Genomic DNA, 20,303 nt, shown 5'->3' with positions numbered 1-20,303 from the left:
TATTTTTTTTTTTAATTTGACAAATAGTGTTGGTCGTTGTGAAATTTAATCGTATGTTTTTCATGTCACCTCGATCGCAATGCACTGAAGTGAAGCCATATTATAAGAACTTTGTACTTATTACTTCTTAATAACTTAACATTGCACGTCTTGTTGTGCAATAATTGTTTTTGTTATTACTTCAACTTAATTGTTAAAAATTACATATATTAATTTCTCATAAACTTTCATTTGTAAGCAACAGACTACTTACACATTTTAATTACCTTTACCCGATGTTATTTAATCCGTCCCAACGGAACAGAATCGGCGGAAAAATTATTTATTTTATATGTTAAAATTATTATAAATATTCGTTGTATATCTAACCGTTGGAGAAAAATTTACAATATTTAATTATTACATAAATAATTTCTTTTATAGAATTTTAATAAAATAACAAAATGACGCTCATGAAAAAATTTTATTATCTAAAACAATAAATGTTTCTTTGCTTTATCTCCAGGTCAAATGTTCTAAGAACGAATACTCAACATTAATTATTTATATTTATTAACGTAAAACAGGATATGTAATATATATGTATAATAAATAGCAATAGAGAATATTGCTATAACGCTGAAAACTATCTAGTATTTCTTTCAAATAAAAATAATGTATCTGTTTAAGGTCGACTGTTAAATAAGTGTGGAAGAGTACAATTAAATGTCTGGATGTTTACAATGCTTTTAACCTTTTATTAAAAATAATTTAAAGATTAGACAAGCATTTTTTTTTAATTTAGTGAATATTGAAGTCTACGGACTAATAACTAAATAATACTGGCTATTTTTCAATGTTTTTTTTTGTCACGGTCTGTTTTTATATGTAAGGTCTTGTAAGAAAATTCCAAAAAAATTGTATTGTTAATAAATTTATAAATAAAATATCCATAACAACCTTATTCATGATTTTTACATTCCTTTCTTTATATCTTACTTCTTATTATTAATTACCTTAGTAAAAAGAAAAAAACTTGTAAGATACCTTCCTTGTCAGCTTCCCAAAGACTTTTTTTCCCAGCAAGCTTGAGGGTATGTCTGAAATATCAAGTACTCGTATATAGTTACCCTTGAAGTAACGAAAAAATCAATTTTATATGCAAAATCAAACGAACTATAATGCCAATTACGCTTACTTTATTTAGCATACCTATGACCCAAGTAATAGCATCAAAAGATAAGCCCCTTCTGGCTGACCTAAAATCATAACTAGTACCATAAATTTGTAGCTACCCACGTAAACTAATAGCTACAATATTTTCTTTGTAATAATAATCTTACTTTGAATTATCATGATATATTTTTACGTCAGTTTTGTCATTAATGGTGTTAAAATAGTCCCTAAAAAGAGTTCGTTTTTTATTTCATAGAAATGTTTAGGTACAAGTTTTTTTTAGTTCCATAAAAAATATGTAACAAATTGACTGTTATTAAATGAAAAAAAAATTAGACTAAGATAATTAAGATAAGTCTATTTTTTAGTATGAAACACACGGACTCAGAAGATAGACATCCATTTATCCGCCATTTTACTATCTCAAATGACAAATAATTCTATGAAAACAGATAAAAAAAACTGCTGCTCTATATTTGCGGTTATTTAACAAGCAAATATTGTTTTTATTTTTTCCCTTGGGTATATAATATTCATCCTAACAACCCATATCTTTATGGATGGGACGATTTTCCCAATAATTTTATTTTAAAAAGATACGACAGGATGGTTAAGATTAAGTTTAAAGCTTACCAAGAAGAGAGGATTATAGAAATATAACAATAAGAAGTTTAGCCACGCCTGGTAAAAAGGACAGTCCTAATTTAACCCATAATTTCGTTCTGATCTGTTTGAAAGCCATTTTAAATATAAAACTTATCGTTTTATTTATTTTTACACATGGTAACTCATTTTAAAAGTCGGAAAGCGGGATATGTATATATATTCTGGACTGGCAAAGTTTGCTGTAATAAAAATTCAGTTCTTCAACAGTCCGATTCTACCTTCCGATTAGTTATTATTATAATAAGAGCTGATAACTGTTTGTAAAGCATAATACTTCAGAAAGCCTAGGTCTTCTTCTGTTTTCTTCATCACATTTTCAAAGCATCAACGAGACCAAATCGTACTCATTTAATTATCAGTAGCATAAACCAAAAGATAGATACAACATAAAAATTTTGCTAAATATACAGCTCTTTCTAAATTACTTTTACTTTTAATGCTGTCAGTATATTTTTAATTTTAGTTTCGTTTCGTTTCTAAATATATTTAAAGGGAATAAAGTTGTTAATTCTTAAACGAATGATTGATTTCGATTTGAACGAGGTTATTTGAGGTTAATCGTATGACTATTGAGTTTGAGCGACCTTCACTTATTTCAAGATCGGTCGTGATACCAAAACAGAGCTTACTGAATGTACCACATCAACTCGTATCAAAGCCGTGTCCAGGCCATTGTGATTGTTATTATAAGGGGTTAGCTTTTATTATTCTATATCAATGTGTCGATGTTCTAATAAATACATTAATATTGCGACTGCTCGGTTATCGTGTAACCCACATAACGCGATATCGTATTCCGCAGTTGTTATATTGAAAACATGATTTATTTTGATCATGTTGTATGTAAAATTTTGTAATACATACTTTTTTTTATATAATCATGAATTAAGTGAAGCTAACTGGGGTGGATGATTTTGGACACGTATTCTCGTGTGTGTGTTGAATGATTTTATCATGAGATAATCAAATAAATAACATATAAAATTATATATAGTAAAAAATACGTGTTACGTTAAAATTCTGTTTAGAATAACATCTTGGTGATAATTAGTCAAAGGGGAATATATCACTTTCAAGAGATTTAGATAAAATAATAGTTGACTTATCTGAAAACGACATTTTATCTCAGTACTTGTACTACCGCTTTTTGGGTTATCTTGTGTCTTTGAACCTGCCCACTCACATGATAACATGTACTTATCGACGCCTTAATTTTTTTTAAACATCTCTGTTTGAAGATAAACATATTGGAAATACAATATTTTACAATTACAACCAGATAACTGAACTGTTACAGTATTATTATTTGATTCATAGCTTCTTTTTAGTCTCACCATTTTACTATAATAAAAAAAGAAGCGGAAAATTGTGGAGCTGTGAAATTATATAATCAGAATTCTCCAAAGATTATGATTTATCTCAAAATATCTGAAAGTTAAGTATAGAAATTTTAGTTACTGAATGAATTTAAATAATCTTATACATATTTTTAAATTAATCTTATATTTCTAACCTAATAGAAGGAAAAATTACAACAATAATTGTTATTATCCCAAACTTAACAACTTATGCAATTTCAATGAAAAAAAAAAAACAAAATAAAATTACTTAAAATCTAATTCTGTGACAACAAAATTATAGATCAATTTGAGTAAATTGAGTAAAGCTTAAATCTTAAACTTCGAGCTTCTCTCCAACAAAACGTTAGAGGAAAAAACTTTTCAGTTTTTGTGTTAGGAACATCGCAATGATAAAAAGTATGAGAATTTACCTGATGTCAAAAACTATTTTTTTTTTATTTTCTATTAATATATAAGAAAAGAATAAGAATGAACAAAACGGATACAAACTATTTTCCTTTTGTAATTTCAGGAATATGAAATTTATATGCTTACTTCAAGATTGCAATATCAGGCGATGCGTGAATTAAATATCTTGCGACTGGCAACATTGACGTTTAGAGTGTTATAATATAATAAACAAACAGTGTTATAAACAGTGCATTTAAGAGAAAAAAAAATAGTTTTATTTCAATTCAACAGCACTCCTGACATACGAGATAAATGCAGAACACCAGTCCGTTGAGTAATAAGGAACTCGGGAGAGCCGGTCGTGACTTGATACTCGGTATTTCAAGTTCAAACATAGTTCCAACACCTGTGTCACCATATTCCAATGTACGCATTATTTTTTTAACCCTTTGACATAAAAAGTGGTAGCTTCTGAATGTGTAAATAGACGAGCAAGTTAACGATTTTTTTTTTTTATATTTAAATCGTCCTCAGTATACGGTGTCCATTGAGGTTTTTAGACTGAATATTTTATAGTTGACTTATAACATATTGTCATCCAACTCGTATGAACTGAATCAAAATCGTAGAAATAGTGTGAGGTACAAAAAAAAAAATATATATATATATATATATATATATATATATTTGGTGGAAAAGAATTCCTACCAATATTATCACTTCTAAGAATGACTTCGTTATCATTATTTACAATTCGTATATTGAAATTTCTTTATTTATTCAACTGTAGGTAGCGTTCTCTATGAAAGGAATATTTGTGCCGACATTAAATTCAGCTTTAGTACTATTACGGAAACACTTAAAAAAGGTTGAGTATTTTAATAACAACTTTTAGATAAATATGTAGTTATAATTTGATACGCAGTTCATATTTACGTTTGAAAATAAGTATATGATTTACATCATTAAATTATATGACGTTAGACGGTTTATTTATAAACAGATATAAATACATATCTTCATATGTATCAAATAAACGTAACATTTAATAACGTGCGCCTCTAATTGGCGTAACTAAAAATAAATGCTGCGTTTTACTATTATTTACATATTAAATTCTGTATGTTCTTTATTTTCTCGGTGCATTTCACGAAGGTATTTAGTAAATGGCTTCCTTAACCATTGTTAAATGTAACTTACAATAAAACAGTTATGTTAAACATTTTTAATACAGCTTTGTACTGTTTGAACAAACATCGCACGGAAAACATTCACTGTAATATATTGTCGTTATTCTATTGTATTGTGAGTGCGTTCGATAAACTTTGTTTAGAGCTAAATGAGCGATACAGTGGTCGTCGACCTCTGCCTGAAATAGCGCGTTGCGTTCAGATTATGCGTTGATAGCTCCGCAAATTGAGATCTCGCCTCGGATAAACTCATGTTATTAGTTGTAATTGCAGCTGGAATTAAAATATCTGTGTGTGTACGATCACTTTCAACATATTTACCTACGCTATTGACATATTAAATTAACAATCCCAATTTACAGTTAAACTTAATAATTACAAAGTTATTAAGTAATTAAGTTTTAATCTGTCTAAAAATAACATAAAATCTCTTTGATAAATATTAATTTTAACTCTGTGTCGTTAGAAAGTTACTGATAAGATAGAATCTTAGAAATTTTAATTGCTGATAGGAAACCTTAAGTTCTTTTGATATAAAGTACATAAACACGTTATTTATTTCCCTATTAAAGAAATTTTAGACATAACAGAATTTTTTTTAATAGGATTATATTGATAATGCTGTTGTTCACATAAATGACGAATACAGATAATAATTATTAATGTTTTTATAATAATCTATTCAATAACCATAATAGTGGGTAAATTGCGTCACTATGAGGCCAGGAACTTAACTTTCTCCCTTGTTTTAATAACGAAATTGTGATGATACGCACAACGTACTATCTAAAAACCTTGCATAACAAAGTTTCTACGTAATTGTAGGAAAAGACAGCAGTTTGATAATAATGTTTTCCATTTTTCATTATATTATGGAATAATATTGAAATGAATCTGTTTGGCGATTGATTACTAATCAATGGAAATGTGTCTTTGACATTATTTGATGTTTTTTGGACTGAGAATATCAAGTTTTGCAGCGTTACCACATTAATGTTGTTAATTTATATATAAAAAAATTATTAATCAAAGGGACATTCTGATATAAGACATTTTAAATGAAACCAAGACACTCATCTCGTCTGCCCGTGTTCAGGGTTGATGTAGCGGAGCCAAAACTTTAGGATCTTGTAGATATAAACTAATAAAATGGCGTAGTAACCGAATAACTTGGTCTCATTTAAATGATATAAGATATTTAAAGTGAAGTGTCAAGAATACATGATATCTTTGGACCACTATTTAGACGTAAGATTATAGTTAAATTCTATTCCATAGAATTTATATATAAGATTGGAATTTTAAAAAATTTGGATACTTAACATTTATTTGTTTGTAAGTATTTGAATTTGAATGTTTTTAATCTTTATCGTCTTATTCGAATTTCTTCGTACGCGTTATCTTTTATCACTGCTATTCGTTCAGTTTTAAACTATCTTAACTAATTAGCTTACTAATACCAATATTTATAAGGAATATATTTTAACAAATTATTGATTACGTAATAATATGCGAATCCTAACAGTGTTATTTCGGTGACAGTAACAATAATTTATTTTGACAAGACAGTCATTATATGATATGATATTATTATCAAGTAAGCGTATCAGAAACAACGGCTGATTAAAAATCGAAGAGTTCAGTGGTATTAGGAACTATCTAACTATCAGGCATCGTAATACAAAGATATCACATATATTAAATTATCTATGGTAATAAAATTATTATTATAATAGACGATGTGACAGTTCTTATAAAATAACCATGTCAGAAGAGATAAAGGAAGCCTGTAGAAATACTTTAAAAACTTCTTAATGATAACACACGACTACACAAAGAAATGCCAAGTGTAAGTTGAGCTTGCGTACCGAGGGTTCCGTACAAACCTGTAGAAACATACAAAGATATAAGTAAAATTTATGATTTTTTCATTATACCTTTATGTGTGCTTTTAAAAGTTGCTTCATGCCAAATTTCAAGATTCTAGGTCGACTTGAATTGCTCTGTAGGTTTTAATTTATATAAAATTTCCATCACAGACGACTGTATGCACTGATTACGTTTGTTTTAAGGTTTGAATTTTTCATAGCCCCAAGGGGCAGAATGCCTGTAAATTGTTTTGACCCGACTTGACCTTTTAAGAATTTCAGCTTGATACCTCAACGCTTTCCCGAGAAAAGGATCAGGTTTGATAGACATAAAGACAATAAAATTATTCTATAAGGGTTGTGTTGTGAAATAAATGGAACTTCAAATTTATCGACCCGTGAAAGATTCTGTGATAGAAATAAATCTCATTGTTTAAATTAAAATTTCCAGTTTATTTTACTATACCCATGGTATGGTGACTATTTTACCTAAATAAAATGAGTAAATAAAAGCAAATTAAATGATGATCCAAATACAATGTTATATCAAATAAGGACTTAAAATATGTAATACAAATTATTACTTTTGATAAATAATTTCGCACTTACCCGTTTCAAATAGTGCATGTAACCGATACTATAGGGGGCGTAGATTTATAAGTGAAAAGCTGTCAAAACTGCTCCGTATGTCGTGTGATAATGGAGACTTTGTATAAGTATACAGGAATAACTTTGAATGTAATAATAAATGCTCCGTGACGTAATAATATCATATATTAAATACGTATTATGTACACTCACAGAACTAAAGTGACGGTTAAAAAGTCACGCAATAGCTAACGATAACTCTAATTGTATAACTATTTACATCACTGTGTTCTGTAACTGAAACTGTAACGTTACGTGATTACGTTACGTGAATATTAATATACTACTTTATTTTTATTAATTTCCGTAACGGATATTCTTTTTATTTTATGATATAATGATATAATTGTATGAACAATCATATTTTAAAGTTGCAGATTGGTATGTACAAATTGTACTAGATCCTGTGAGAGCTAGCTTAATGATGATGAATAGTACTTGATAAATCTTCATTATGACAAAGATATACGAACAGTACAACGCAGAAATAGTCGGTGAGCGATGAAAAGAAATAAAATACGTAGAAAAGTCAGGAATCTTAGTAAGAGAGATCTATATCTATCGATATTTAATCTTAATGACCTTTTATGGACTATTGATTTAGTAGAAAAAATAACTTAAAGAGGGATTAAAATGTATGATGATAATAATTAAATTACGTAATTAAGTTACGTAAAATAAATACTTTCTAATACAAGAGTAAATCAAAATATGTAGTTTAGTTTAAGTAATAAAACGAATGAATATTGTTGTTGTTTTTACAAAGCTTTTCCAGTAAAAAAATTATTATTAATCCTTCCGTAGTAATACATCAGAACAATCAGTGATGCAGACCTTATTATGCAACTCTGTCTAATAATTCCTTTACCAGGTAATGATGTAAGGTGATCGTGTCTAGCCGCCGGCGTTGAGTTAGCTAGCGATAATCGCAGATTACTGCCGAAGCTATCACTTACAAACTGTGTACGTTTAATAATAAAGCAAGAGAGGAAGACGATAAGTGAAAATTAAATTGGTACTAACACTATCTAATGGATTATAAAGTAAAGAAATACAAAAACTTAAAGAAATAATCGGCAGTTTTGTATAAACTCGTGTGTTTTCAAAATTATAGTTCCATGAAAAAATAAAGTAATAAATAGACATTCCTAAACGAAAATCAATAAAAATTTATAATAATTCCTAAACGAAGTAGATAAATAGCTTGTTACCTTTTGTTGCATTCCTGAACTTATGAATAGTTAGTTATTGGATATATGGATTGTTTGACAGAAAATCCAATGTCCTTCAAGTGCTAACTAATTTTTTTTTATTATTCGTATTGTTTCCATATAAGAGGTTATTTATAAAGACGATTATTCGTTACATCTTATATCCTCTATATGTGCAATACAACATTTTTTTTACAGCAGATACCGCGTCAAAACATCCGGGTACGGGCGGAAGCTAGTGTAAATTAAAATGAGAACATTGTTTACTTCAATGGATCATATTGCTAATATAGGTACATTAATAAAAACAAAATAACTCGCATAATTGTTACAAAAATAGTCATAACAAGATAAATACTTACCTAGCCTCTGTTGTATTATATACTTACGATCGCATATTAACCATCCCGCATGCAATTTCAAATAACACACATTTTACAGCCGCATTGTTTAATTTATACCTATGTCATACGATACTGTCATTAAATGCATCTGTTTTTATACATAATGATAGACACCATTTGAGCCCTAAATGGATTATATTGCGACAGACGCCTACAACACTTTTACAATTTTGTAATATTGTTGAAATTAAGGAATAAAAATAAAATTAAAAGCATTTACGAAGCATAACTATAGGATTTCCGCATGACTTAATCGTTGACCATCTGTGATTCTATGAAAAGGTACTGCAATGTATCTTTAACAAGATTTGTAGTCGTTAGTTTTGTTCTAAAATACACTCGAACTTTCCATATATCAAAACAAACAGATAAGAATTATTGTCACAGCGAACCGTTTAATTAAGAATATTGTTTAATCAACATTAATTATACGTAAACAGTACTGTTGTTAATATAGTACGAATGAAAGCAGTCAAAAATATAGATACTTAGTGATACATTGATGCTATTTCATTTTATTTTTTTTTACCAAAAAGGATAAATATAATTGAATATAATTTTAGTTTATAGTTTGATGAAGTTTTCAGGACAAGGAAGAAGTTTCTATTTATTTTACTTTGTTTTTGATGTTATAATATTAGGAGTTTTGTCCTAATTAAGTTATGAATTATCTACATAAAGTTACTTTAACCAGTTAGATAATGCACACATATAATAGAATATTAAGCAAAGATGAAAATGCTCCTGCAGATTTATTTAGTAGCGATTGGTGATGATGGGGAGGATTAGGTTAGTGTTTCTGTTCCCTCGCACATGACCGATAGCCCGGCCAATGAACCTCTTATCAGTGAACAATGCGTCTACTGAATGATCTTTACGGGGTCTCTGAATGAGTTTTAATTAAAATTGACCTACTTTGATTTATTAATCACGCTTACAACTGATAGCATACTCATATCTCATTCTTAAGTTTCAACAAGTTTGGAATTCTGACTACTTGGTTATTGTATTTTATTAGTTATAGTTGAACCCATGATTTTTTCCTAGGTAGGATCTATTTAATTTCATTTCTTGTTTTTTAACCTACATATATTATTATCACGGAATTCATATTCTAATTTCTATGATATTCTTCATATATATATAAATAACTTAAGTGATACTCAAACGATGTTGTTTATAATCATTCCAATAAATATATCTAAACTTTTGTCGGTAATTGTTAATTAGTACTTCTAATGCATTAGGGATTATTGCTTACTTTATTAGTAAAGTAATGAAGTAACAGTAACATAACAGACTTTGAGTTTGTGCTACTATCCACTACAATTTTTGATGTCCGTATATATTCTGTCAAACTAAATAATGTAGGAAGTTAAAGTTTTTAATTCCTTTAATATTGTACCCGTTAAAAATGGAATTCTGATTAACAGTTCATGACCTCATTTCTTTAAGTATTAAAATTGGTGTAGAATAAATAAAAGATAACTCCTACAAATAATATCGTTATTTATTTCACTGTATCAATCACTTGAGCTATGGAATATTATTATTGGTGATTTTCCCAAGGAAATTCTGTATGGTGATCAAGTGAGTAAATAGATATTTGAATGGACAACGCGCAAATAATTTTCCTGTGTCGCAGGCGCTAAAGGCTACAGTGACTGCTTAACATCAGGAAGACCGTACGTCTATTTGTCACCGTGTCTAAGTAAACTGTATTGTGCTTTTCTCTCATCCCATAGGATTATAATAAGGGATATCTCTCGGCTATATAGCCTTAGATTATAACCGCACTATTTCAGGAATATCTAATTCACTCTTTCCTTTAAGACTTCCAAATTGTAAGTGGAAGGGAAAACATGTGCAGGCAAATTATTCTAATCTTCTTGTGATGCCTGTAAACGACATTGTAATTCTTTCCCTGGTAACATTGTCATAGGGATTTTTTTGCAATTTCTACTATAATACTATTGTATGTATTGGTAGATACTATATGCTTCTGAGGAGCGGTTTTCAAACGAAAGCTGAAAATTTATGTAGCTAATAGATAAAAAATTTAGACGTCAGGTATCCATTTCCTAATAGCTACCGATTTTCGAAGAGAAATCACAGGTATGTCTTTGTATAAACCTAATGCTTGATCTTAACTAATCGTTAAGGTGGGCTTTAGAGTAAAATCTCTATAACCTGATTAGGTTACTTCTGAACTGTGAACAGGAACGTTTCTGATTGCTTAACTCCAAAGACGTTAAAATCAGATATCTCCCTGACTTACATATCCGCTTAATAACAAGACATGTAGTTGAGACTGTGATTGCTTATTACGTATTCTGTATTCATCATAATAAGTAAGATCAACCTTTCTGCATCAAGTTTGTGGTTGATGGAGTTTTGTTGAAATGTAGTCATTTCAATAGATTCCTATTCAAAACGAATATTCAATAGATATGAGCGACTGTTACTTTTGTCTGATATTTTTTGAATCCTTGGACCAAATAAAGATTGTAACTGGCACAGCAATCCTTTTGGCTCATGTCCATAATCCGAGCTGACGGTCGAGAATTGTGAGTAATTATTGACTTGGTGCTGTTCACTGGAATACTTCAACATCAAACAGACTGCTATAATTCGGAAGAGTATTGATTACGAAGATGGCAGTTTCAATTTCATCGATTGATTAAGCAACAGTTAAGAAATTCCCTATTTTTTTTTAGGGCTGGTACAATCTTGTGCAAGGCACTCCATATACGTGTTGAGAGTAGGCTTTAAAATGTATAGGGTTATTTTTAAATCTTTTTGAAATTACGTTAATGTCAAAATAAATTTACGTTCCATCACTTTATAAAAATAATAAAACAAGTAAAAATAAACCAATGAAAACTTTAACTTATCATATTCTGATCTTAATAATAAAGAATTGTCTTCGTTAAAAAAAAAACTTATTCATATTCCAAGTAAATACATAATAGCTATAGGACTGTGCCTGACCGTATGAAAATATTCAAAACACATTTTTATGGGACCATTTTTTCATAGAAAGAATCATGATGAGAATTATAATATGTTATGATTGTTAGGACGCTCTGTAAATCTTTTAACGTACATTTTTATAAAACAAACATATAATAAATTAAAACAAATTAATCTGTAATAAAAGTTGCCTAATACTTCATGTTTATAAATCGGCACAAAGTGTTACTCATAATCAGAGTGAACTGCAAATTGTTTGATCAAGTGTTAGTTTATCAAAGAAGCGCTGTTCTAACTATAAACGGACTCTTTGTGACCCACCCTGCCAACCCCACCGGATGTAAGTCGTTTAAATTTTAAAATATCACGGCGGCAATAGCGATGTCACAATGTAGGCTAATCATATATAACTTTTTACTGTGCAATTTTGTTAATTAAAGGTGAAAAAATATAGCATCAATGTTTGTGTTATATATAATGTAATTAATCATTCATTAAAAAAAATCATAAAATATTTTCCTCCTGGTTAATTAGAAAAGAATTAAATATAAATGTATATGTATTATTATAGCGTGCCTGTTAATTTTTATATAGCAAAACAATTTAAGTGCTTCTATATATTTTACTTTTGTGACAGCTATTAACAAATTTAATGTAAACACCGCTAATAATAATTCAAGTATAATACTCTGTTTAAGAAATTTTTAAAATTAATTAGTGTATAAAAATTTTGAATACATAAAAAACTTTTCTTGGAATAGAATATTGAATAAAATGAGTCAAATGTCAAGAATCGTGACCAGTGACAGTGACAAAGTCAAAATCAAGCGTACTTAAATGTCATACACAGTTGATAATATTCAAAATTGAGCGAATTTATCTTTATCAGTCTACATAACTTGTATATTAAAATATATCATGAGAAATAATAATTTGTAAATAAGTATTCATTGTAAGTTCTTAATACCTATAAATTATACAAAGAGATTTTATACAAACGGAACGTATACTTTCGGACATTTGTCTTCTAAAATTGTAAACAAGTCTTTACGATACCGCTTTTGACGACAGTGGATTTGAATAATTTAAATTTATCAATCCAAGGTCAGAAACTTACATTTGTATTTTAATCAGTCGGCCATTTGGGAGGCGAGGCACTTGTATTTCCACCGGTGTGTTAAATTTTCAAAATTTTAATCTTAAAACGATGGCGCTGAATCTCTTGAAACTTATTAAATCAGAAGTAAGTTATCAATTGTATTAGAATTAAATATAAAATTATCTTATACATATTATCCTTAATTTATCTACTAAGGGTATATAAAAATATATTTTGTCGAGCACGTTTTTGATAAAAGCAATCTTTATCCGAGATATGATGATATTAAATTCACTAGTGGAATAAAATCTCAATATGCCTCTTTGCAATCAGACAAAATAAAAGTAATTTATATTCTATAGGTTTTCCATCGATATTTCTTTTCAAAAGTGTTGGGAATGTAAGACAAACATATACATCATTCAGCAAATTTGGTATTTAAACTGTGTGCATTATTCATAGGCCAGTCCTGTGTATTGTTGCGCAGTGGAATATTTGTGACTAAGGTTTCATCATGTTCTGTTCAATAATTCACATGAAGTTTTTGCGCAACAGTCTTGAATAGTTTTCCTAAAAGAGGACACTGGTATATAATAAGGTTAATAATTTAACATTATCCGTTTGCACGTCACATTGAAACTTAATTTTTTCAAACAACCACTTACGCTATAACTGAGGCTAAGACTACTGTAATATAAGTTAAAGAAATTCTTTTATTCAATTGTACCATTATGTCAAATAGTTATATAACATAGATGGACTATTTAACACATTTTTTTTTTAATTTTTTAAAGATGATTGATGTTTAGCAATTTATCAAATTTTCTCGCTACACAATATTTTTAACCCTTTTCGTCTATATAATTTGTTTATGTAGTATTCAATTTAATGATTCCAGTCTCATATATTGTTACGAAGACACTATAGCAGTTCAGCACCGTCAACCAAGTTATACATAGATGGACAATATGTGGAATCAAAAACTAGCAACTGGATTGAACTCACCAATCCCGCTACTAATGAAGTTATCGGCAGGTAATAATTGTAAGGGCTACAATATGCTATATTAATTTAAATATATTCCTGAGTTATATGTGTATTTAAAATGCATGTAGATGGATATACTCACACATAGTTTGGACACAATTTGGATAATAACTTGTATGAAGTAAGGAACATATCCCATGTTATATAAAAGTCACATTCATAGTGAATTCTGAATTGGAAAAATCAGAAAAACTAAAGTAAAACAAATTTCTAGTCTATGTTTAGTTACTTGCATAAATTATAACATAATCTGTTTTTCCTTAAATAATCCATGGAAATTTGTACACATAATTGTTAATATTAGATTGTATGGATAATAAACGCATATGAACGAACAAAAAAAATTATCCAAAAAGGTTATATATTTTTCACAATAAAGATAAAATTGAAAAAAAATATTGTCAATAAAAAACTTAAATAATATTAAACATATTTTTTTCAGTTACTGTTCAAGTAAATTATTAATAAAATGAATGTAACTTTGCTTGTATGTTTGAATATGTTATCTTTACAGTATACTATTAGAGATAGGATCCTGCTATTATCTTTTGTTTTTATTTATTATGATAAAATTGTTTTTCACGGATCTAGAATTCCATCTTATGTAATTTCCTCTTATATTTACACATATTTGTTTGCGCATGGAATAGTTTAATATTTAAAACATTTTTTTATGTTTTTGTAATGCTATATGCGATGTAATTTCCTGCAAAAGCATTTGTTATAGCTTAGTATTAGTGAACATTGTTGTTATTATGATAATACACAATATATAACTTTTCTTTTTACTTAAAGGGTACCAGAGGCGACTCAAGAGGAATTGAATTTGGCACTGGAAGCTGCTAAGAAGGCATACAAATCATGGAGTCAGAGCACTGTATTAACTCGTCAACAACTCATGTTGAAGTATGTTAATATTGAAATCTCTATTCAATGTCATTTGTACATTCAAAAAGATTAACACTTTTCTATCTTTAGACCATTATTTACTTCCCTAATATTGTAATAAAAGGTAATTATGTGGTGATATGATAAGAAAATTGTATGTTTTTAGGTTTGCTCGTCTTCTAAGAGAAAATCAAAGTAAATTAGCGGCTAAAATAACAGAGGAGCAAGGAAAAACTATAGCTGATGCTGAGGGAGATGTACTTAGAGGAATTCGTAAGGAAATTTTGTATACAACATTGTTTTTAAGTTTTATGCTTATAGCCTTTATTTGTTGTGATAAAATACATAGAAAATTTATTTTCATAATACATGAACATAAAAATAATATCTTTAGTCCACACTATTGAACAAGTTCATGTTTGAATGGTACAGATTTTCCTTCTAAAAAATCTTATCATTTCATATCCATTATCTCAGAGGTGCAATAATAAGTACTATTATAATTTCAATTGAAAAAATTTATTACAGATTCATGTAATATTAGAAAGTAATGGAAATATGAACAAAGTATCACTTATATTTTATTGCAGACATACTTAAATTTATTTAAAATATATATATATAGATAAGTATTTATATTATTTATATTTTAATTTGTATCTTATTATCTAGTAATTTAAAAAGGGTTTTATTGCTACAAAGTATTGTTTTACTGTCATGCACTATACAAATGTTATGTGTTGTATCTCCGGTTACTTCACGAAATTTCACGGTACATCAGCCTACGTATTTTTCTGTTGTCTAAACTATGTTCACTGTAAAGTTTCATCAAAAATCCGTTAAGCTATATCCTAAAAATCTTTAACATTTACAGTATTAGTAGTATTTCTAAACCTATAACAGAGTATAAAATATACACACAATTATTTTTATTATAGAATCTGTGGAGCACTGTTGCAGTATAACAAGTTTGCAGCTCGGTGATTGTATACAGAACATAGCTAAAGATATGGACACACATAGCTATAAAGTACCACTTGGAGTCACCGCTGGTATGTTAATACTCAGTTATAACATATTAAACAACTTGATAATATACAACATAATATTACTTAACATATTAACTCTAATTCATAAATATAAAGAAAGTTGAAAATAATTTAAAATAAAAAAAATATATCCTTTGATGTCCTAAATTTTGTTAATTTTGTATTAATAATTTTTCATTATAATTACAATGTACGAAACTCCATAATAAAATCACTCAAAAAAGTTATTTACAAGTTTAATTTATAATTTACAGGAGTAGCGGCCTTCAACTTCCCAGTAATGATACCTTTATGGATGTTCCCACCTGCATTGGTGACTGGTAACACTTGTATCATCAAACCATCGGAGCAGGACCCCGGTGCCACCCTTATGATGATGGAACTGCTGCAGGAGGCCGGAGCTCCCGCTGGAGTGGTTAATGTATGTATACATTATAATAATAGCTAAATTTTAATTGTGCTTTCTTTATTATGTAATATGAGGTTGTCAAAAAGGAATTCTCGAGACTTGTGAATATTAATATGAATTAGAAATTATAAAATATTATATTTTTTTATCTATAAAATTAAAAAAAGGGATTGCAAATCAACCATGGCCTTAAAAAATCATGTCAATGCATTTAATTAAGAGTTTTAAATTAATACATATTTCTATTTCATATGTTGAACATCGCAGATGTTTTTTATTATTAAAAGAGCATATTGCTTGATTATCTATACAGTTTATTTGAACAGTATGATTTTTGTAGCACCTTTGTTTTAAACACTTTTGTTTACATCATTTAAATGAACAAAAATAATATTTTTTTTAACAAACATCTATAACCGACCTTAAATAGCCCTATTTAATATTATGAGATCTAAGATTGTCGCGAGTTTTATTCATTTAAATGAAACTAATATTTTTCGGATAAACTAACTACGCGTGATTTATTTTTGTAAAAAACTACATAGTCCCAACGTTTCGGTTACTTTTCAGCAACCGCGATCTCGTCTGCCCGCGATCACGTTTATCCGAAAAATATTAGTTTCATTTAAACTGATTTAATATTTATTTTTTAAAATTTGTATGTAAATGCAATCATGTTTTTAATTAAATTACTTAATTTATTTAGAATAATATACACTTTACACTTTTAAAACCTAAGTGTTTTATAAAACATAAAATGTACATACTTAATTTTATACAGGTTGTTCACGGAACTCATGACCCTGTGAACTTCATATGTGATCACCCTGACATCAAAGCTGTGTCATTCGTAGGGGGTGATGCAGCTGGGAAACATATCTACAGCAGGGCTTCGGCTGCCGGTGAATAATATTATATATTTATTTTAAATACTACAAAATAATACCTAGTACATATATACGTTTTTCAGTGGCATCATTGGTATCATTAGGGTAATGAAAAGCAGCTATATTAAAATTGCATCCTTTTTATTACAATGATGAATTAATTATTTTGACTTTTTGTATACATTAATATTATTTTTGGTGAAGGTTTGGTCATTGAACAAAAATCTTTTGTTATTATTATTATTATTACAATTAGTAAGCAAAAATTCTAGTGACCTAGACATACATATTGATAACAATATTATGAATGAATTTCAGTACTTATATAACATTAACATATGTTATGACAAATTATCTAAAAATTTTTTTTTATATAAACAAAATATATTTAAATATATAACTTAAGATGAATGATTAGTATTTATGACATAAAGGTCCGTGGAACTTTTAATACATCACAACTTTACTACGCAAGTGAAATTATTTAATAATAAAGAAAAATAACAATAGTCAATAATAACTTAAATATTTAATTTTTGATCAACAATTCGTTATATATGAACCAGGCAAGCGTGTTCAGAGCAATATGGGTGCCAAAAACCATGGGGTCATAATGCCGGATGCTAACAAAGAGCACACATTGAACCAATTGGCTGGAGCTGCGTTCGGAGCGGCCGGACAAAGGTGTATGGCGCTCAGCACGGCCGTGTTTGTGGGTAAGTACATAATTAATCATTCAAATGAAACTAAGTTCTTCTTATAATTCCTCTCTTCTACTTTATATTTAAATAACCTAACATTGGGGTTCCTTCACAGCAACCATGGTTATGAACAGAGGAAATGAAAGTGTCCGACACTTACAGCCGAAAAACTTAGTTGCATTTAAATGTTTACACACGAAAATCTTAGGTGTCATAATGAGTCAGACAAGTAAATACACATACAGACATGTCGCATACATACACATACAGACATGTCGCATACATACACATACAGACATGTCGCATACATACACATACAGACATGTCGCATACATACACATACAGACATGTCGCATACATACACATACAGACATGTCGCATACATACACATACAGACATGTCGCATACATACACATACACAGACACGCACACATAAAAACACAACTCCAGGAAGATAGCTTATGAAGTTTCCATGGAAGTGAACAGTGAGGTAAATTTATCAAGAATATTAAATCGCTACTTATGAATTCCATAAATTGAGTATTAGAATTCTTACTAACCATTGATTGTGCAGGCTTTTAAATCTAGCAGGTTGTATATCAATCGGAAGGATTCAGTTTAATTTTCAATAATATTAGTAGTATAGAGTAATTTGTTTTTTTTTTTTTATAGCTATAAGTTTTTTTTTATAGGTATAGCTACAGTACCTAACATAACTCATACATAAATACACACACATAAAAACACACACAATTATACATCAGACAATCCACAAAGGCATAAGGCCATTTTATAATAAATTATTTTTGTTTACTTTTAAAACAAAATCGACAGCCAAATTAATTTATGTTGTATTAAAACTTTCTAATAAATATTTTGTATAGGTGAGGCCAAAGAATGGATACCAGATTTGGTGAAACGAGCTGAAGCTCTCAAAGTTAATGCCGGTCATGTACCTGGCACTGATGTTGGTCCGGTCATCTCTGTTAGAGCAAAAGAGAGGATTCATAGGCTTGTTGAATCTGGTGAGTTCATTGACCTCATGAGTGTTTTTTTTGTCCCAAAGGGGCGAACTAGCAGGCAACCTACCTTTTGGTAAGTAGTTTAGTAAACCTTGTCAGTACCAGTGTATAGGAACTACCGTGCTACCACTCATACTGATTAAAAATTTAATGATCAATCAACCACAACCCAAAGTTCAATTATTTTGCAATGAAATTCTCTCTATTTATTTACATCTAACAGTCAAAAACTTTGACCTTGCAGAGAAATATTAAAAAAAAATTAAAAACAAAAAATGTTTAAACAAATAATACTAATTCTTTGTTTAACTTTAATGAAACTGAGTATCTATTTGATATTGAATATTTAAAATTATCATAATTAGTGTTACTGCGCCGAGCATGTATTAATTAAGGTGATTTATCTAAATGATACATCGCAATCATCCCAAGCAGCAATAGAATGATTAAATGCCAGTCTTGATTATATTTTCTTTCAATAGATTTCACCTCAATTTCCAGTTTCTGTTCATATTTTAACAAATATATTAAACCCACCCCTCATAATTCCACAGGAGCAAAAGAGGGCGCTAAAATCGTGCTTGACGGTAGAGGAGTCAAGGTTCAAGGCTTCGAGAAAGGAAACTTCGTCGGTCCGACCATTCTCACTCACGTACAACCAAACATGGAATGCTACAGAGAAGAAATCTTCGGTCCTGTATTAATTTGTCTCTTTGTTGACACCTTGGACGAAGCTATTGAAATGATCAATTCAAATCCCTATGGTAACGGAACAGCCATCTTCACAACCAACGGGGCGACCGCAAGGAAATTTTCTTCACAAATCGATGTTGGCCAAGTCGGAATAAACGTTCCCATACCAGTGCCATTGTCTATGTTCTCATTCAGCGGTAGCAGAGGTAGCTTTTTGGGAACAAATCATTTCTGTGGCAAACAAGGTATCGACTTTTACACCGAATTAAAAACCGTTGTATCATTCTGGAGACAGAGTGACGTATCTCACGCCAAGGCCGCCGTCTCTATGCCAACTCAGCAATAATCACGTATAAAATAATGCCATGATAATGTTAAGAGAAAATGTTAAAGCATTTATATTTTTTATATGTTTATTTTATATTCTTCTAATATATATATATATATGGTTACTGTTATAATCAATTTATAAGGTGTTATATTATTTCCGTTATTTAATAAAAATGGTGTTATCCGAAAACAATTGTCATTATTTCAATATCTGCATATACGTAATCAATATTTTTTTAAACTAATGAATTGCGCCTGCGCAAATATTTCTGAACGAACACTTGACGTATTTTTGACAGTTCTGACTGTTTA

At 29.1% G+C, this 20,303-nt stretch overlaps 1 protein-coding gene across 1 annotated transcript; it reads left to right on the top strand.

Annotated features, from left to right (window-relative positions):
* The first annotated feature begins 12,887 nt into the window (after positions 1 to 12,887).
* On the top strand, positions 12,888 to 20,184 carry LOC116770644 (probable methylmalonate-semialdehyde/malonate-semialdehyde dehydrogenase [acylating], mitochondrial). Its single transcript, XM_032662200.2, has 10 exons — positions 12,888 to 13,109; positions 13,864 to 14,000; positions 14,808 to 14,918; positions 15,067 to 15,173; positions 15,839 to 15,952; positions 16,204 to 16,370; positions 17,140 to 17,260; positions 17,812 to 17,961; positions 18,831 to 18,971; positions 19,523 to 20,184. Exons 1-10 carry the CDS (start codon positions 13,074 to 13,076, stop codon positions 20,005 to 20,007), a joined length of 1,569 nt encoding a protein of 522 aa, XP_032518091.1. The 5' UTR covers positions 12,888 to 13,073; the 3' UTR covers positions 20,008 to 20,184.
* Positions 20,185 to 20,303: the final 119 nt, after the last annotated feature.

This window comes from Danaus plexippus, chromosome 7 (assembly GCF_018135715.1).
Source record: "Danaus plexippus chromosome 7, MEX_DaPlex, whole genome shotgun sequence".
Taxonomy (NCBI): domain Eukaryota; kingdom Metazoa; phylum Arthropoda; class Insecta; order Lepidoptera; family Nymphalidae; genus Danaus; species Danaus plexippus.
This window is presented reverse-complemented; position numbering and strand designations above follow the sequence as displayed.